Genomic DNA, 18,713 nt, shown 5'->3' with positions numbered 1-18,713 from the left:
ATATTCATAGAAGAAAACAGTTGCCACCCGGACACAATTCAATGTGACACCCTAGATCAATGTTTTCGGTCTTGTTCAGCTCTCCGGTCATTGTTTACATATTAAAATGGTAGCCAACTCGCGTTTCACAGAATGCCATGGATAATGGATTAACTCTGATCTTGAAATTATGGCAGTTAAGAAGAAAACAACACAAGAAAACGGACTGTGAGGCAGTATCTTATGCAGACTTGTCTTAAACTAGCCGCGGATGCTAACTTTCTCAGATCTGCTATCGAGGTGTCGCACGTTTATCCAGAGATGCCTACGTAGTCCACATTTGTACATCAGCTTTTACCGCTGCTCAACCCCAGAAAGAAACATCACCATGGAGGTATAGCACCAGGCGATCTCTCTGGCACAGATCTTCTCACGAGAACCTCTGCCCAACCCAGGTGAGTGTTGAATATGAAAATCAATATTACCTTTATCAGAACGAATGTATGCAGTTAACGCCCTCTTTTTAGGTTGCACAATGTTTGGTGTACCTCAAAGCTCGAAAACTGAATTCCTGGATAAAGCCAGGCAAGCCAGGGAGGAAAGGAAAGGGCAGAAGGAGAAGGAGAGAGCAGCAATCCTCATCCAAGCCCTGGTCAGACGGTTTCTATGCCGCTGCAGACTGCAGAAACAACTAAGGTTCTCTTTTGTTTCATTGCAAAATAAACTGCATAACCAGGATAAAACTCACGTTTGTATTTATTTTCTTACCAGGAAAGACATTGATGACTATTTCGAGTCTTCTCCTGCAACATCAAAAAGAAATGCACTTTCTATTTTCAAAATTACTCGAAAATTACTATTCATTTTTAACTCCGAGGATAAGATGGTGAGTCCAGCAACATTATTGTTTATTTTCATTTGAAACTACGTACCTGTTTCTTTTAGACAACAGAATTATTTTTGTAGCTACACGTTTATAATAAGTATTTTGTGTAAATTGCAAGTTGGAGAAGGTATAGCGTGTGAGAGGGTGGGTTGCATGTCAGTCAGCTGTTTTTTGCAGATGACAATGCTTTGTTGGCGGACTCTGCAGCAGGACTGAGTGCTTTGGTTGTTGGGTTTGATAGTGTGTAAGAGAAGGAATCTTAAAGTAAATATGGACAAAATAAGGTAATGAGGTGTTCAAGAGGTGGTGACGTAGGTGGATTAGAGATTTTATTGAATGAGGTTAAGTTGCAGGATGTAGATGGTTTTAAGGATTTGGGTTCATATGTGGCAGCAGGTTGTGGTTTGGAGGAGGATATGAAGAAGAGGGTGGGTGAAGGGTTCAAGGCAATGGGTGTGCTTAACTGAGAGTTTAAATGTAGGGACCTGTGATTGGATGAAAAGTGAGGATTGTAGGAAGCTGTGGCAGTACCAACAGAGATGTATAGCTCAGAGGTGTGGGGTTTAAGAGTAAACGAGAATAATAGATTAAATATAATTGAAATGAGATTTTTGTGTAGTATGCGTGGAGAGACACGACTGAATGGGTAAAGAGATAAGGACGTAAGGAGAACTGGTGTGGTGAGCCATATAATGGTGATGGGGTAAACCAGTGTAAGTTGTTAGGTCTCTCTGCTGATGAAGGGTTGCATGGCACAGCAATTCACCCTTTGTTGTGCTGTGGGCTTTATGTTCGGTGTCAGGTTGGGAATAGCAAAGTGGAATGAATGTTCGGTGAATGTGAGCGTATTCTCGACCTCCCACTTAACGTCTGATGTCATTGTGGATTATTCTCTTATTGTTTAATAATTTTACCAAACACAAAAATGATCCATTTATTGAATCATCATTAACACTGTCAAAAATGTTATTGGTCGTTTTTAATCTTTTGTCATTTTGCCTGCTGGACAGCGGTTTGAAAAGCTCTGTAGAGCTATTCTTGCGAGCATGGATGTTGAAAATGAGCCAAAAGTAAGTGCTTTTTTTGGTGTATTATTATTATTATTATTATTTTGTTAACAAAACAAACTGACAAATGCATTTTGTGTTTTTTTTCCACTTGTGGCCTTTAGGTCTGGTATGTGTCTTTGGCACTCTCCAAAGATCTCACCATCCTTTGGCTGAAACAAATTAAAGATGTGCTTTGGACCTGTTGTCAACTACTGAAAAACCTAAAGGTTAGTCAAACTTTGACAATGAGTAAGCGACATTTTTTAAAAGATGAGGACATACTCTTTTTTTTTTTTTTACGATTCTTAGCCCGATATACTGCAGGACAATAAACTAGTAACGCTATACCTCACCATGCTGGTCACATTCACCGATACATCAACATGGCGCATTGTGAGAGGAAAGGGTACGTCAGGACACATGCAAATATTATTTTAACTGATATTATCAAACATGACATCCCATTTTTTTGTTTTAGGGGAATCTCTCCGACCTGCTTTGATGAGAATCTGCGAAAATATCATGGGATATCTCAATCAAAAGGGATTTTATTCAACACTACAGGTTTTGTATCACACATGATTAACTCCCTACAACTGTGTAGTATAAACTGTATAAATGGATAACCAATTTACAAACTCAGTTTAAGGAATTTTTGTTTATCACGTACATTTTTTTAATTGAATATCTTTCCCAATGTTCATGACCAAACCTTTTTAAATGCAGAATCTATTTTTTAAAGTTATATACCGTAGTTTTTATCATTGTTTGTTTTGTGCAACTGTACTAGTATTGATTTACATTCAGATTTCTGCTTATTGCTAAAACCTTTATTGTCACATTGATGTCTAATGTAAAGGACTTCTTTCTTTCTTGCTATTTTTTCTAAGATTTTGCTGACTAACGGCTTGGCTCGTTCAAAACCAGCGCTCTCAAAAGGCACTTTAACTGCTATCTTTACTCTGTCTCTCAGGTAAGTGAAGTGGCTGCAGTTACTGTTTTTTGAAAGTGAATTTTGTAAAAACATCAGATTTTTATTTTAAATTCACAATTTCTTTAGTAGTTAGCTTACTTTGTAACTAAACATATTGCCATTTTAGGATATATTTTCCCCGATGACCCGGCTGCAATAGTTTTTTTTTTAATTGTTAAGTTATAAAATGGTGTCCTGGACAATATGAGCCACTTCACAATAATCTATAGGCAATTATTACTTATGTCTTAAATGTGTTGCAATGCCTTTTATTACAAAATGGCTATCATTTATTTTGTAATAAAAGGCATTGTTATTTTTGTTATTTTGGTGTGGGCAATTCTCACCCACAAATAAGTTTAATTGATGAAAAGCACTCCCCCGAAAAACCTTTGTCTATTAATGTTTTTTTCCCTGTTATGTTCCAGATGTCAGACATTATTCAAATAAGCGTCACTTGATTAATGCTAATCGTATCACTTTACTGTGAGCATCCCTGAGAAAACCAAGTCATTGATGTTTTCACTAGATGCTATGTGGCACAGCACAAGAAAACATTATGTTGAGTGTGTTTTTTGTAAGGATTTTGTATTTTAAAAAGAAGATACTAAATGGTTACTCAGGAGGATATGCCTTTAAAGCTCTTTTGTCTCCTTTCTTCTATATACAGTACCTTTCTTCTCCCCACAATACTCATGCTTCCATTTGAGTGATCGCAGCGCTCGCTCACTTTTTAAGGTTTCCTAATAGAATCTTGCATCTGTCATTTGATTTTTGCCAGGATGCTACTTGAGAAAGTGCTTGATTAGCTATTCAGTATTACAGATGCAAATATCGTGGGCCCTCAATGTATTATACAGTGATTGTGGCACCCAAAATTTTAATTTTGAATATAATTTGATTAATTGTGCAGGATGCTTCTCTTGCTATTTGGTTACCATGGAAATCAGAACTATCTGTTTCTTGTGGAAGAGAAAGCCCTATCCCATAAAACGTCCTGGAGAGGTATGGGCGCTACCAGGCTGTACTTGCCGAAGACACACCACAGGAAGTGGTGCCCCAAAAACCCACGCAGTTATGGGATAATAGTAATAATAATCATTTTAATAATTCATTTTTTTCAAAGCACCTTTCAGGACACCCAAGGTAACTGGAGACAGAATAGCAAACAAAAATTAAACAAGAATAAAAAAATAAATAAAAAGAATATTTCAATTAAAAAAAAGGGGGGTGGCGGCTTGTGAGCCAAATTATTATGATAGGTAAGTCTGAAGGTGGGTTTTGCTTCCGGATTTGAAGATGGACTGTGTCGTGGAAATCCGCAAGTCAGGTGATAATAAGTTCCAGAGCTGGGGGGCAGAGCAGCTGAAAGCTCTGCTGCCCATGGAGCTGAGACGGGAAGGGAAAGCGTGGTAATGTAAAGGAGGTTGTAAAGTGAGGGAGGGGCAAGGTTATGGATGGCCTTATGGGTATACAGAAGGACTTTGTTGGTGATTTTTGGTTGATCCTGTAGAGCTGCTCAAGGACAGGGGTGAGGTGGTGGCGAGAGGGGGTTTTGGTGTTAATGGGATCCATGAACCCAACTTAATATCTGTTCATTTTTCCCCAATATCAGACCTGTCATCGCTGCTCACTTCTCAGACAACCTTCTCCGATCATTCCTCATTCACATAATGTCAGTTCCCGCTGTGACATCACACCTGTGCATGCTCACTCCGGAGGTAAGAACATGAATAGAATACTTCAAAAAGATAACATGCTTGAAGTTGCAGGTTTTGATGTAGTATCTCTTGCAACAGTGTATGACTTCGATCCAGACGCATGACCTTTTAAAGAAGTTCATCCTGTTTCTCAGCCGCGAAGAGCAGTGTTCCGATATTTGCGTGTGTCTTGAGGGGAGCCACACACTCTGCTTGCTTGGTACAGTATTTTATATTGTGCTGAGTCAGATGATACTTTAAATAGAGAGAATAATTTTTTGAATGTATTGTAGGTAATCTGATTCACTTGGGCTTCCTGAATGAGGGGATCATTGAGGAGGAGACCAGTCGTTTCGTGAAGGACCTGACTGACATGCTATCCTACTGCCAGCGATACGTGTCCCAAAAGAAGTCTAACCTCACCCATTGGCACCCAGTGCTGGGTTGGTTCTCCCAAACTGTAGATTATGGGTGAGTAATACAAACAACTTATGCTTGCCTTTATCTCGAAAGGAAGGGTACACCTTACAATTGTACTTACAAATATTTTATTATGTGGTATGGTGCTCTTTCAGTGTTGACTTTTTGCACATGTGTGTTTTGGTTTCTTTGGCTTCCTTCATATTTAAAAAGATGTGCTAGGTCTAAGGAAACTATTTTTACGTGAGAATGAATAGGTCATTTTCACCCTACAGTTATTGGATGGCCAGTTGGATAGTTGGTTATGATTAAATAATAAAATATGAGCATAATGGAGGCTTGACTCTAAATTCCAGAAAGCTGTTTTGCTTTTTTAGTATCGTCACTGACAGAAAAGGCCAAGAAAAATGATAACTGGAGCGAGGTAATGTCCTACAGAAAAGGACCACACAGCCCAGGAATCTAACCACAGTCAACAGCTCCAACGACTATCCTAAAAACATGGTGTGCCTTTTCAATCTGTGAGCTAACTGTCGAACCTACAGCGATTGTTTGACCTCGCAATTGATTCAAAAGTACATTAAACAGAAAATCTATATAATGTATTTATTCCTTAGATTAGATTTTTTCCCATCATGTATATTTTTTATACTGTACACAATAGTATATTAAGAAAAATATTAGCAAGCCGTTATTATGTGTGGGTTTCATGTTTAAAATTAGCATTTCTCTGATCAAAAATATGTAATTTTTGGGATTTCCTGAAATTAAATTATTAATACCATACTTTTTATTATTTCACATGGAAGAAGAAAAAAATTAACTGAAGAAAATGTAATAATCTAACAATACTGTTCCCCCCACAATGTAGCTAAATAACAATGTTTACGTCTCTTTTTCTTCCAGCAAACCTTTCCTCCTTCAACAACAAATATTTATTTGACAATTTAGATATATAAAAAAACATTTCACACGAAACCTGTGCTATCATCATGGAGGCCTTCTCCCAGATGCTAAAAGTCCAAATTTCTGTGTTTTCTTGAAGTCTTAACGAATCCATGCCACTGGTCACCAAGCAGCTCCAGTATCTGTGGGGCGTGGCTGTCATCAGGACCCTCTTCAGTGATGTTCTGGCCAAGAAGCTTGAGAGTCAAGAGCCCACTCCTCCTCCCGTACAGCCGAGCACGTCACAAACTAACATCCCAGTTAAAAGTAAATCATGAAGCCAATTACTTTATATTTAGTTATTTATGATGCTGATTGTAATTTTGCTTTTCTACTATCAGGCCTATTTAAGCGGGCATTTCAGAAGTCTGCCTCTGTACGAAACATCTTGAAGCCGGTTGGGGGAAAGCGTGTGGACTCAGCTGAAGTTCAGAAGGTGTGCAGCATTTGTGTCCTCTACCAGACGTCTCTTTCTACTTTGACGCAAATAAGATTACAGATACTCACTGGTTAGTACACCAGACAGTAAATATTTGGAGACAAACAACATGGCAATCACTATTTTATGGTTCTTGTGTGTAGGTCTGACACATCTTGACGACCTCCTGCCCAAGTTGTGGGCTTTTATTTGTGAACTTGGCCCACAAGGAGGCCTGAAACTATTCATGGAGTGTCTCAATAATGACACAGAAGAATCCAAACAACTCCTGGCAATGCTTATGCTTTTCTGTGACTGCTCCCGACACCTTATCACGTAATTACTTTTGGTTTCTTTTGTTGCCTGGTTTTCAACTTCACACAATATGTATTGTCAATGTCTTTTAGAATCTTGGATGACATCGAAGTCTATGAAGAGCAGACCTCCTTCAAAATAGAAGAGCTCATCACGATTTCCTCGTTTCTCAACACATTTGTTTACAAAATGATATGGGATGGGATCTTAGGTGAGTGTTTGAATTCACTTCCTGGCTCACCAAACACTGTCAATTTTAGACTATTCCCGTGGCTACTTGTTGCCACTGGAGACTCTCGCTTTATTGTACAATAACAGATAATTTAATTTGTGATTGTCAAGTTTGTCAATTAATGTTATGAATTGCTAACATTAGCGTCAACAACAATTGCCACTTTCATGTTAGTGTAGCTTGCAAATATTTCCAGCCGTTGCACCACTAATTCTCAATATTAATTACAATAAAAAAATAACAGTACTTAGTGTTTCCCATACCATATAAAGTGTCTGGCGGGCTGCCGGGATCTAATTTGTCCCAGCCAGGTCTCTAAACTTGCATTATTAAACAATATAATATAATAACTGCTGTTCACAAACGCTTTCCATCCAACCTCACTAAACTCGAGCTGGTTTGCAAGGAGAAATGGGCAAAAATATCAGTTTCTCGATGTGCAAAACTGATAGAGACATACCCCAAGCAACTTGCAGCTGTAATCGCAGCAAAAGGTGGCGCTACAAAGTATTAACTCAATGGGGCTGACTGATTTTGCACACCCACTTTTTCGTTTTTTATTTGTCAAAAAAGTTTAAAATATCCAATATAGTGTGTTCCACTTCATGATTGTGTCCCACTTATTGTTGAAATTACACTTTTATATCTTGATGTTTGAAGTCTGAAATGTGGCAAAAGGTCACAAAGTTCAAGGGGGCCAAATAGTTTCGCAAGCCACTGTATATATTATTTCTTTTTAGTATATATATTTTTCTACCACTAGAAGGTGCTAAATAACACCACTATCCCTTTAAACTTTCCTAATAATTTGGGTGACTCAAACTGTCACGCCAAGGGCCAAGTTTAAGGCCCTTGCCTGAAACTGTCCACGCACCAGGGTATCACACAATTCTAAGGGAAACTGTATACTGATATACTTTATTATTATTGATATCTTCAGTATTATGAATGAATGAAAACTTTTATTTCAAACATTAAAATAAAAACAGGACAAAAACAATGAGACAACAACAAAATAATGTCACATAACATGTTCGAAAAGGGGTAGTCAGAAGCAGATGCTTATTTTTCCTACCCCTTTATCTTCTCTATTAAATACATTTTACAAATCCTCCTTTCCTCTTATGTCTAATATAACAAAATCTCATGGATATACTTATTACATAGGTCAGATATCAATAATAATAATTACAATTATCACATATTTTATACACAAATTTTTGCAATACCCATCCCTCAACGTCATAATGCGCCTAGTTACCAAATGTCACTGCGGCACCAATGATAATAACAACATTAAAAATAAACATAACATTTATAATAACAATTCTGATATAATAATAGCAACAATAACAACAAGTTAACCATAGATTTAAACGCAGTATTTCCAATCTCCCTCCTATCCCGTTTTCTTCATCCCTGTATTTCGCCAGTAATGCTTTTTTGTATTTAAATTTGAACACATAGATAGTTGGACATTGTTTGATCTCATCTTGTAAATTATTCCAAAGTTTGACTCCACACACAGACACACACATACTTTTCCTGGTTGTTCTCACCTTTGGGATTTTGATATTACTACAGCCCGTCAAGTTATAATTTCCCTCTTTCCGAGTGGATAATTTTTGTATGTTTTCTGGCACTATGTTTTTGTTGACCTTAAATAACAGTTGTGAAGTGAAACATTTTATAAAATCGTCCAATTTTAATAATTTGGACTGCATGAATAAAATATTGGTATGATCCCGATATCCTACCCTGTGTATGGTTCTTATTGCACGTTTTTGAAGGATAGAAAGGGGCTGTAGTGAACTTTTGTAATTATTGCCCCAGACTTGTTAAATATGGCAGAACTAGAAAACAATATAATAAATACAATGCATTATAATTTGAAAGAAATTTGGCTTCATTAATTATTGAAATGCTTTTAGATACCTTTGTATTTGTCCGATGTGTGTTTTCCAACTTAATTTATTGTCTATTATGACCCCTAAAAACTTAATGTCTGTTACAATGGTCTATTGCAACACCATCCATTTTTACTTCTAAATCTTTATTTGCCTTACGATTACCAAAGAATATTACTTTGGTTTTATTTAAATTTAAAGATAATTTATTTATATCCATCCATACTTTTAGGTTAATTAGTTCGCGATTAATACAGGTTACCAAATCAATATAGTTATCATTTGAATAGAAAATGTTAGTGTCGTCTGCAAATAATACTATTTTCAATAGTTTTGAAACATTAAAAATATCGTTGATATATAAATTAAATAACTTTGGTCCCAGGATAGGACCCTGTGGTACTAGCATTAGGTGCAGGTGCTTTTTCTACTTTATGCACGTCGCGTTAGTCGTTCTGTAAAAAAATTGATGGCATTAAAATGTAGTTACAGTAATGTAAAAATAATGTGACATTAAAATGTATTTATTTTATTTATTAAAGTTAGTTTGCAAACATTTACAAAAGTAGTCTTTGTCTAAGTTGCGAAGAAAAAAATTGTGAAGAAACATAAGCCAAAGAGTTTTGAATTTGAATATATTTTAAAGTTTGTGTTTTGTTGTTTTGACACTGTACTGCATGAATCCGAAAAAGTAATATAAAATGAATGTTTATCGTTGCACACAATTGTTTATATTCTCCTAAAAGTCTAGCTTTGTCCAGCACAAACGGCAACTTTTCTGTGTCCGCCAGAGAATGCAAAAGGGGAAAAACTGGAGCTATTCCACAGTGTTCACGGGTGGCTGATGGTGCTCTATGAACGTGACTGCAGGCGAAGGTTTACCCTTGATGACCACTGGTTACGCAAGTAAATGCAAACTGACAATTGTGCCTCAACGTTTGAAGACATAATTAAAAAAACAACACATTTTCCATCTCACTTCTTTAGGGACTTGAAACCCAGCTTGCTGTTTCAAGAACTTGAGAAAGGCAAGAAAAGAGCCCAGTTGATACTACAATACATCCCACATGTTATTCCTCATAAAAACGTGAGTGATTTTGTCATATGCTTAAAGTTTCCAGTTTTAGGGTTATAAAATTATCAATTGGGAATTTGGAAAGGATGGGTTTAAAAGAAAATTTAACCTAGGAAAATATCCTGGGGAGGGGTGATGGCGGGTGACAACACACATGTGCCAAATAACATTTGTTGTTTTTATGTGGAAAGAAACATGCAAGGAAACTCTTGTAGGCCCATAAAACCCTGGAGGGGGGACTCTGATCATATCTGAGAAGGCAGATGGGGAAAAAAATGCTGAAATATTTACTGTGTAGATATTTCAAATATGGTTTCGTTCTTTTGCTTTATCTTTTTCATTTTGGTTACTATTGTGTTACATTAACTTTAAATTAGCAAGCACACCCCTCAAATTCTACTAATGGAAAATTAACTTTACTTACCGTATTTTCCGCACTATAAGGCGCACCGGGTTATAGGGCGCACCCCGAAAAAATAGTTTTTGGTCCTATTTTTGACATACATAAGACGCACCGGATTATAAGGCGCTACAATGGGAACGTCGACAAAACAGTCAGATAGTTCAGTCCAACTTATTACCCCCTTAACATTCCGAAAGCTTGCAAAGACGCAAATACGTGTCGAGAACACGTGCGGATGCGGTGTCCGTACGATGTCACTCAAATGCATCGTTTCATCATTCGGAAGGTTAAAGTCTTGGGATTCAAGAAATGCCAACCATTCCTTAGTTTCTATTTTCTTTTTCGCTCGCAACTTTACTGTATATATGACAATAAACACTTGGAATTGAGTTTAATTTAAAAATAGACACTCCATTCCATCCATTATCTGCACCGCTTATCACAAAAACATCGAGTTCAGTCTGAAACAAGATACAGGGATAATATATATAGCCAGAGTAGCTCACCGAAGTTGTTGTGTTCATAATAATGTGCAGCCGTGGTCCTCTTATATCCGTGAGTTTAGTAAATCCAGGAGAAAAAAATATTTACAAATACAAAATAGTAAAAAAATGCTTTCTGTATGCCGTCAGCCACGTGCTATACGCATTCACCTTTTTCGGCCAATTGCAGGTTTTGTTTTGCCGTCCAAGCCAATGCCAGCCTGTAAATGATAAAAAGGATCCGCCCCTTGACCTCAGAATAACTTTAGCCAATAGTGATCGATTCAACTGATGATTGACACGTCTTTTTTGGCCAATTGCAGGCTTTGTTTTGCTGTTCAAGCCAATGCCAGCCTGTAAATGATAAAAAGGATCCTCCCCTTGACCTCCGAATAACTTTAGCCAATAGTGATCCATTCAAATGATGATTGACACATTGGTTAGCCAATGAAACACCGGTAAATAAATCCCAGCATATACCGCGGACTACTTGGCGTTCGGGGGGAAATCTAGTCGGCGGCTGCAAGTTAGTTGCAAGATTTTGCGAATTAATTTTGTTCCATAAATAAGGCGCACTGTATTATAAGGCGCATGGTCAGCTTTTGAAAAAAATAAAAGCTTTTAGGTGCGCCTTATAGTGCGGAAAATACGGTAATCTATTTAATTTATGGTCTGTGCATTAGCATTTATTGGCTCTTCACAAAAATCTACCCAAAATATATTATTAAGTATCTCTTTGACCATGTATATTTTTAAACATTCAAAAAAAACATTAGTCTGACTCAAACTCATCAAGCCATTGTTTTTTCTACCTCACTTGTGGAAAATTTTGCTGCCAAATATGATGCTTTGGATCTGATTTTCTTACAATATGTAATGTATTATACAAGCATTCCAACAGTATGAATTACTGGAACGATGTCTCGAAGTCTGATGAGAGACCCAGAAATTGTGTGTTTGAATAAAAGGTGGTGTATGTAACTTTAAATATATTCTACCTGCTGACGCCATCTTTTAGCAGAACTCGTCACTGTAGCTCCTTTTTTTGTGCGTGCAAGTATGTACAATTCTTAGATTCACTCAAATAACTGCTTCCTCTTATCTTTTTGGGGTTTGGGTTGGAATTTGGACTATATTTTAAACAGTCTTTTCTTACCTTCACCATTTTCATCCTACAATTAGAGAAAACCACGACCGCACGCCTGATTTGACTCTATCGCCTAAGCACCTTAAACACCGCGCCTCCTTCCCTTCAGCGTAATGCGCTTGTTGTCGGAATGGTTGGTTGGATCCCTTAACCACTAGGGTCGTAGGGGCAACATTTCCTGTGGTGTGTCTTGGGCAAGTACAGCCTGGTGGCGCCCATCCCTCTTCAGGCAAACCAACATATGCTTCCACTTGGTCTCGAGCTGCAGACCTTTCGTGTGTTAGGCGAATGTGCTACCCAAACACTGGCCGGAATAGCGATGATAAAAGTAAGATAAAAGCAGATAGGCGTGTGAAAAAATAGATAAAGGCTCTTTGAAGTCAGTTGGGCAATGTTAATCCATACTTTATAGAGAACATAAAAATTGTAAACTTTTTAAAGACACCTCAAACTACGCACCCCACCATTAAAGAGATTAGAGATAATCTACGTCTACAGGTAAGCTTTGTGATGTTTGTATATGTGTTCATTCTGGAACAAAGTAGTTCATTTTTCAAAATTACTGACATTATACTATTTTCTGCTATCTGGTTATTTCAGAGGGTCCTGCTGTTTAGAAACATCGTCACCAAGGAAAAAGAGTCTCTTGGCTTAATAGAAACAAGCTCCGCCTCACCGCATGTCACTCATATTACTATTCGCCGCTCACGCATGTTAGAGGTACAGACACAAAGCAGATAGCTGATGTGGAATATTTGTGATTTTTTCCAATAATACTTGTTCCCCACGTTAGGATGGCTATGATCAACTCCGCCGTTTGCCGGTGAATTCCATAAAAGGCCTCATTCGTGTGAAGTTTGTGAACGACCTGGGAGTAGATGAAGCAGGAATCGATCAAGATGGCGTGTTTAAGGAGTTTCTAGAAGAAATCATCAAGAAGGTGTTTAACCCTGCGCTAAATTTGTTCAAGGTAATTTATCCATATAAATGAAACATTTCAATCCATTGTTTCTGAGCTCATTCTTGATTATTTATTGTACTTTTTAGACCACAAGTGGAAATGAGAGGCTATATCCTTCACCTACTTCCTACATTCACGAAAACCACCTCCAGCTTTTTGAATTTGTGGGGAAGATGTTAGGGAAAGCCATATACGAGGTATTTGTGGTACTTCCAAGATCCTGTGATTGATCGGGAAAATTGTGTGACTCTAGGGTCTTGTGTGTGTGTGTGTTGAGGGCATTGTGGTGGATGTCCCCTTTGCTTCCTTCTTCCTCAGTCAAGTGTTGGGTCATCACCATAGTACTTTCTACAGTTCCATTGATGAGCTGCCCTCGCTGGATTCTGAGTTTTACAAGAATCTCACCTCTATTAAGGTTTACTGAATGTTTGTCACATTACAATGATGTAAAAGAGTCTAGAGAAAAGACTTTAAAATTATATCCATGTTTACAGCGCTATGATGGCGATGTGGGAGATCTGGGACTGTCATTATCTTATGATGAAGATGTAATGGGACAGGTATGGGTGAAATAAAGCAATAAATAGCTTTTCAAAGTTTGTGACCATAAAATGGTACCTCTTCATACGAGCACCTCTTATAGCGAGAATTTCAATATACGAGTCTCTTACGAAACAATAATCATGCTCACTCTACAAAGGAAAATCCAGATCACGAGCAGTCCCAGAGGCTACCACTAGAGACCGCTCGAGACAGCCTATTGCTCGTGATTGCTCATGGGCCTTCCTCCATCTGCGCTCTTGGACATATTTGTAGAGTTATAGCATCTCCTTGTTGTGACCTTAGCCATGAGCTTTAGAAAGGGAAACAGTAAGGTGTCTGAGAAAAAAGGAGAATGATGACGATTGAAAAGAAGCAAGGTGTAAGAGAAAACACGAGCGTGAGTGACCAAGGCAAGAAGTACAGCCGGAAAGCAGGAAGTGCCAATCACTAAGCCGCTGAAGAATTTACGCAGTGCTCCGTTGCGATAATTTCTGAGGGACGTTATATTCCTGTTGCAAAAAAAAAGTCTGCAGAAAAGAGGACAAACCAGAGAAGCTGGCTTCCAAAAATGAGATTAGAGAGGTGCTGGCTAAGTGGGAGTTAATTGCAGCGTTCTTTGAAAAATAATATCCAGGAAAAGTGTCTCCCTTTAATGACATTTGCCTTACCCATTTCCTTAACATTTTGAATGGAAGGCAGAGACAATTCTCCTTAGATCAGTTTATTTTTAAAAGACCTGTAGAAAGTAAAAGTCTAGCTTTGTCCAGCACAAACGGCAAAATAAAGTGATAAAGGAAATAAAACATTGAAAAAATAAAATTAAAATAATACTGTAAAAATGTTTGTTCACATTCATTAAGAGTTACAATAAATTCTATTTTAAATGTAAGTACACATCATTAAATATCACACTCAATGTTCCTGGAGAACGTGCAATTCGAGCTTCAAGCACAATCCTGGAACAAATTAAGCTCATATGAAGAAGTACCACTGTACTTTTTAAATGTTGCAATTCACTAGTTAAGAAGTAATTAATAACTGGCACCAATGTTTTTGATTGTCGTATTCTTTCTTACAGCTTGTTTGTCATGAGTTGATCCCAGGAGGGAAAACCATGCCAGTCACCAACGAAAACAAGTATGTTACTCATTGTTGTGTTTTATAAAATGGAACCACTGTTATTCTATGATTGCTGACTTTTTTTGTAGATTCAGCTACATCCACCTCATGGCTCACTTCCGGATGCACACTCAGATCAAGGAGCAAACGGCAGCTTTCATTCGAGGTTTTCGCAGCATCATCAACCCGGAGTGGTTGCACATGTTTTCGACGCCTGAGGTCCAGCGTCTGATATCTGGAGATAATGCTGAAATTGACTTGGATGACCTCAAGTACGTTATTTTCTTCATTTTTCCAATTTTATGTTTGTTTTGAATTTCTATAAAATGTGTTGCTGTTTTCATGGTTTAGGAAGCATACCGTTTACTATGGAGGTTTTCATAGCAGCCACCGTGTCATCATTTGGCTGTGGGACATCTTGTCCAGTGATTTCACGGCTGAAGAGAGGGCAATGTTCCTAAAAGTATGCTCCGTTTTGAGACTTTTTCTTTCCAATTTGTTTCCTAAGCTGTGTCTTTAAACATATTTTACTCTCATTTAGTTTGTTACCAGTTGCTCAAGACCACCTCTCCTAGGATTTGCCTACCTCAAGCCACCTTTTTCAATCCGTTGTGTGGAAGTGTCAGATGACCAGGTAAGGATTATTTACTGTATATAAAGGTCAAACGCCGACCAGCCAAGCAGGTTTTGTATACATTTAGAGCACCATGTGTTTTCTTTTTTACGGTAAATCAAATGTGTCGTTTTTATTACATGTATCACTTTTTTGAGTGAACCGAAAGTTATGTTAAAGTGATTAAATTTATTTTTGTGACAGAAATGAAAATCTCAACGACCACCAAAAAATAGTTTTTTTTATTCTCCGATTAGAGACTGCTAATTGCATAGTTTTATGGTACTCATGCCAATGACATAAACAAATTGATATTTGGGGGCCTTTTTTGTTAAAAAGGAGAACATTTTTGTTGGTATTAACATGTGTATCCAGAAGTGTTTTTGTTGTGACCTCTTTTGCATTAGATTCCAACCAAGAGGCCATTCTGAATACAAAATTAGGTCAAAGGATCACTACTTTAAATTATAAATTTATCTATATTTAAAATGTCTGTTTATAACACAATAAATCAACAAGGCGCTGTCAATTATAAATGAAGAGCTTTTTAAAGGCATTAATTTGACATGACAATAATCCTTTGTTTATTGCGGGGTTTACGTTCTAAAAAGAACCTGTGAAAAGGCGAACTCAGTAAAGTAGAAACCTTTTATATATTTTTTTATAATCATAGGATTAAATACTATACTGAAACCAAAGTAGAAATCCCTTTGAAAGACTCAAGAATGTGATCACAAATAAAAGTACAGTTGAAAATTGTATTCTTTCACAAATAACTACTGTACTGTCAAATAATAAGCCGTTTAGCCACACAGAACCAAATATATGATGTAAATCCGTAAAGTAAAAAAACATTGAAAAGTCAACCGAGTTACAGGGAGGAATTACTAAACTGACGTGTTATATTTTAGAGAAAGCAAAAATGTATTTAAATTAGTAACAGTCCAATCCTTAGCTTGCTTGTTTACAATTTTTTCAAATAACGATGCACGTGTTTTGAATGTATACCAAATCAAATTCAACGGCCATTCCTTTTCTTTTTTCATCTTTGTAATTGGAAACTGCTGCGGCCAGGACACAGGCGACACCCTCGGCAGCGTGCTCAGAGGCTTTTTTACCATCCGCAAAAAGGAACCCGGTGGTAGACTGCCCACTTCCTCAACCTGCTTCAATCTTCTCAAGCTTCCCAACTACAGCAAGAAGAGCATCTTGCGCGACAAGCTTCGCTACGCTATCAGTATGAACACCGGATTTGAGCTGTCGTAATGCAAAAGGATTTTGGATGGCACCACCTGACTCAAGCTAAAGTTTTGAGGCACATAGGAACCTTTCAAATCGCAGGACTTTCTTCCTAAGCAGATCAAGTCAAAACCTTTTTTGTCTTGTTCTAAAACCTGCAGAATTGCTATTTAACTCCCTTCCAGCAAAAGGGGATGCTGTTTTTGCAGCACAATCTAATTTGGCGTCTTGTGATGCCACACATGAACTCCAAGTTGAAATAGATTATTGAATATTTAATTCATATTTAACGCCACTAGATCTCAGCTTCTCAGGCTTAACATCTTCTTCGTTTATTCGACCACGGCCACCATGTAAGAACTGGAAAGCAATACAGATGTAATACAAGCCATCGGATTTGTGAAAATCAAGTGGTTCCCTGTTTCAACTGTGACATCCAATTATCTTTACGGGATATTTAATTAGTCAGAATGTCTTTTAAGTGGCACAAATCCAATTCGTCCGAGTGGAAGACAAATCAGTGTCAACGTCAACCCCCTGAATGGAGGACTCATCGTTATGCGTTGATCTCGCAACCTTCTAAAAGTGGTGGACCACTCAACATTTTTTCATCATGAAAAACCATTCATGTTTTGTAAATACAAAAGTGATGTCTGAATTAGCATATTTTATCTGCGACAATTGTTTTGTCAGTTGTCGGATTATAGCTGACTTTTCTTTTCTTTTCTTTTTAATCTTAATGCTAGAATACCAGAACACCTTTTAAATAACGCTGAGTGCCTCATGTATTGCCATCTTACCCTTGCTGTCACCATGACGTATTTACTGAAAGAAGTGAAACTAATAATGTATGATGGAAACAAGCCATAGGAGCAGCGGCTGGGCTTATTCTGTGAAACCCAACCACTGTTTAACCACTTCACAGCTTCAACATCATGCAGTCTCAAGCGACAAAGATGCTCTTTATGGACTTTTGAAGCCACGTTGAGAAGAATATTGTGTTTGAATTATACTCAAGATGATGTCATAGACTGGATAACCAGTTTATTGGGCTACTTGTTTTATGGTCCTCTAGGTTCTCATGTCATTTTTGTCAGAAATCTAAATTCAGCTTTGAAGAAAGGTAATGAAAATGAGCATAATTCAGCCAAATCGGTCATTATGCAAAAAAGGTAAAGAAATATTACCATGCTGGTCAAGCGCGACTGTCTTAGTAACTAGAAATTTGTGTGGATTAAAGGTCAACAATTCTTGTCGCTTCATTCACAATTTCTGTCCCTCAACATATTAAGTTAAATACATAGTGTAAATGAGAAATCTACATTATGTTCGAATATAGGGATTTGGGGGGTTTAAAAGTGGGACTGATAACTAAGGTTAAAACTTTTTAAAACATAATTTGTCTTCTCAAATTGATGGTGACAGATAATGGCCATATGATTTGTTAATTCGAAATGGAAGTCACCAGTTATTCGGGCTCTTCTATGCTTTTTGTGCTTGGCATAATCTTTAGTTTTCTAAAATATGTTGTTAGAAATCAGAACAAGTTTGTCATAGTGTGCTGACAAAGTCTTAAAAGATTTTATCTTTTTTCAAACGCATAAATATGGCAGGTGTGGTGTGGAGAATCAAATCCATTGTGCTGTATCTAATTCCAATATCTGGCCTCTGGTATCCACAAGGGTATTTACTTAAAACACTGATATCACCAACTAACTGGGTAAATTATTGCTTGTGTGTGCTTTTCCTTTATGTTGGTTTTAAAAAATGTCTATTTCCCCCATGCAGTCTCTTTTACATAAATGGTTTTAGATTGGTTACAGATCTTTTAAATATTGATATATTCTTTATTATGTATTTTGAAAATGTTATCTTTACTGTTCAATATTTGATTTGATTAGAAAGGTCAATTATAACTCAAGGCAATGGTTCTCTAACTTTTTCGGGTGATGTACCACTTGGTGAAATATCTATTTTTTAAGCCAAGTACCTGTTTTAGTTGGTATTTTTTCTTAAATTGAGAAACAACCCAAAATAAAACAAGTAACCAATCCTTCTCATCTCATCTCATCAGCCGTAATGGATAATGAATAACGAAGATAGAACAATAACCCTTAAAAAAAAACCTTTTTGGGGGTTTGTTCTGCCCGAAACAGCCTGATAAAAGTGAGATAAGAGCAAAAAGGCAAAATGGGGAAAAAAGTAGTCTCTTCGAACTCAGTTGGCCATTGTTAATAGAGAAAATATATAACTTTAATCTTTTAAAGGACACTACGCACCCTACCTTTAACATAGGTTTCATTTTAT

At 37.2% G+C, this 18,713-nt stretch overlaps 1 protein-coding gene across 1 annotated transcript; it reads left to right on the top strand.

Annotated features, from left to right (window-relative positions):
- The first annotated feature begins 33 nt into the window (after positions 1-33).
- Positions 34-18,459, top strand: ube3b (ubiquitin protein ligase E3B). The gene is made up of 27 exons (XM_088335915.1): positions 34-434; positions 507-675; positions 751-865; positions 1,876-1,935; positions 2,037-2,141; positions 2,224-2,320; positions 2,393-2,478; positions 2,805-2,887; positions 4,503-4,608; positions 4,687-4,807; positions 4,881-5,058; positions 6,053-6,219; positions 6,294-6,461; positions 6,535-6,706; positions 6,778-6,896; positions 9,616-9,730; positions 9,812-9,911; positions 12,532-12,651; positions 12,725-12,901; positions 12,979-13,089; positions 13,170-13,307; positions 13,387-13,452; positions 14,514-14,572; positions 14,644-14,826; positions 14,906-15,017; positions 15,096-15,188; positions 16,242-18,459. The coding sequence occupies exons 2-27, from the start codon at positions 515-517 to the stop codon at positions 16,431-16,433; spliced, it is 3,204 nt and encodes a 1,067-aa protein (XP_088192041.1). The 5' UTR covers positions 34-434; positions 507-514; the 3' UTR covers positions 16,434-18,459.
- Positions 18,460-18,713: the final 254 nt, after the last annotated feature.

Source organism: Urocampus carinirostris, chromosome 5 (genome assembly GCF_059441175.1).
Source record: "Urocampus carinirostris isolate Australia breed hairy pipefish chromosome 5, RoL_Ucar_1.0, whole genome shotgun sequence".
NCBI classification, from domain to species: Eukaryota; Metazoa; Chordata; class Actinopteri; order Syngnathiformes; family Syngnathidae; genus Urocampus; species Urocampus carinirostris.
This window is presented reverse-complemented; position numbering and strand designations above follow the sequence as displayed.

What these genes read in the sequence shown, in the direction of transcription:
- ube3b (XM_088335915.1), top strand. Translation starts at nt 515, where the DNA reads ATGTTTGGTGTACCTCAAAGCTCGAAAACTGAATTCCTGGATAAAGCC. An exon ending in ATGTTGAAAATGAGCCAAAA is followed by an intron (nt 1,936 to 2,036) that starts GTAAGTGCTTTT and finishes TGTGGCCTTTAG; the next exon opens with GTCTGGTATGTGTCTTTGGC. An exon ending in TGTGCATGCTCACTCCGGAG is followed by an intron (nt 4,609 to 4,686) that starts GTAAGAACATGA and finishes CTCTTGCAACAG; the next exon opens with TGTATGACTTCGATCCAGAC.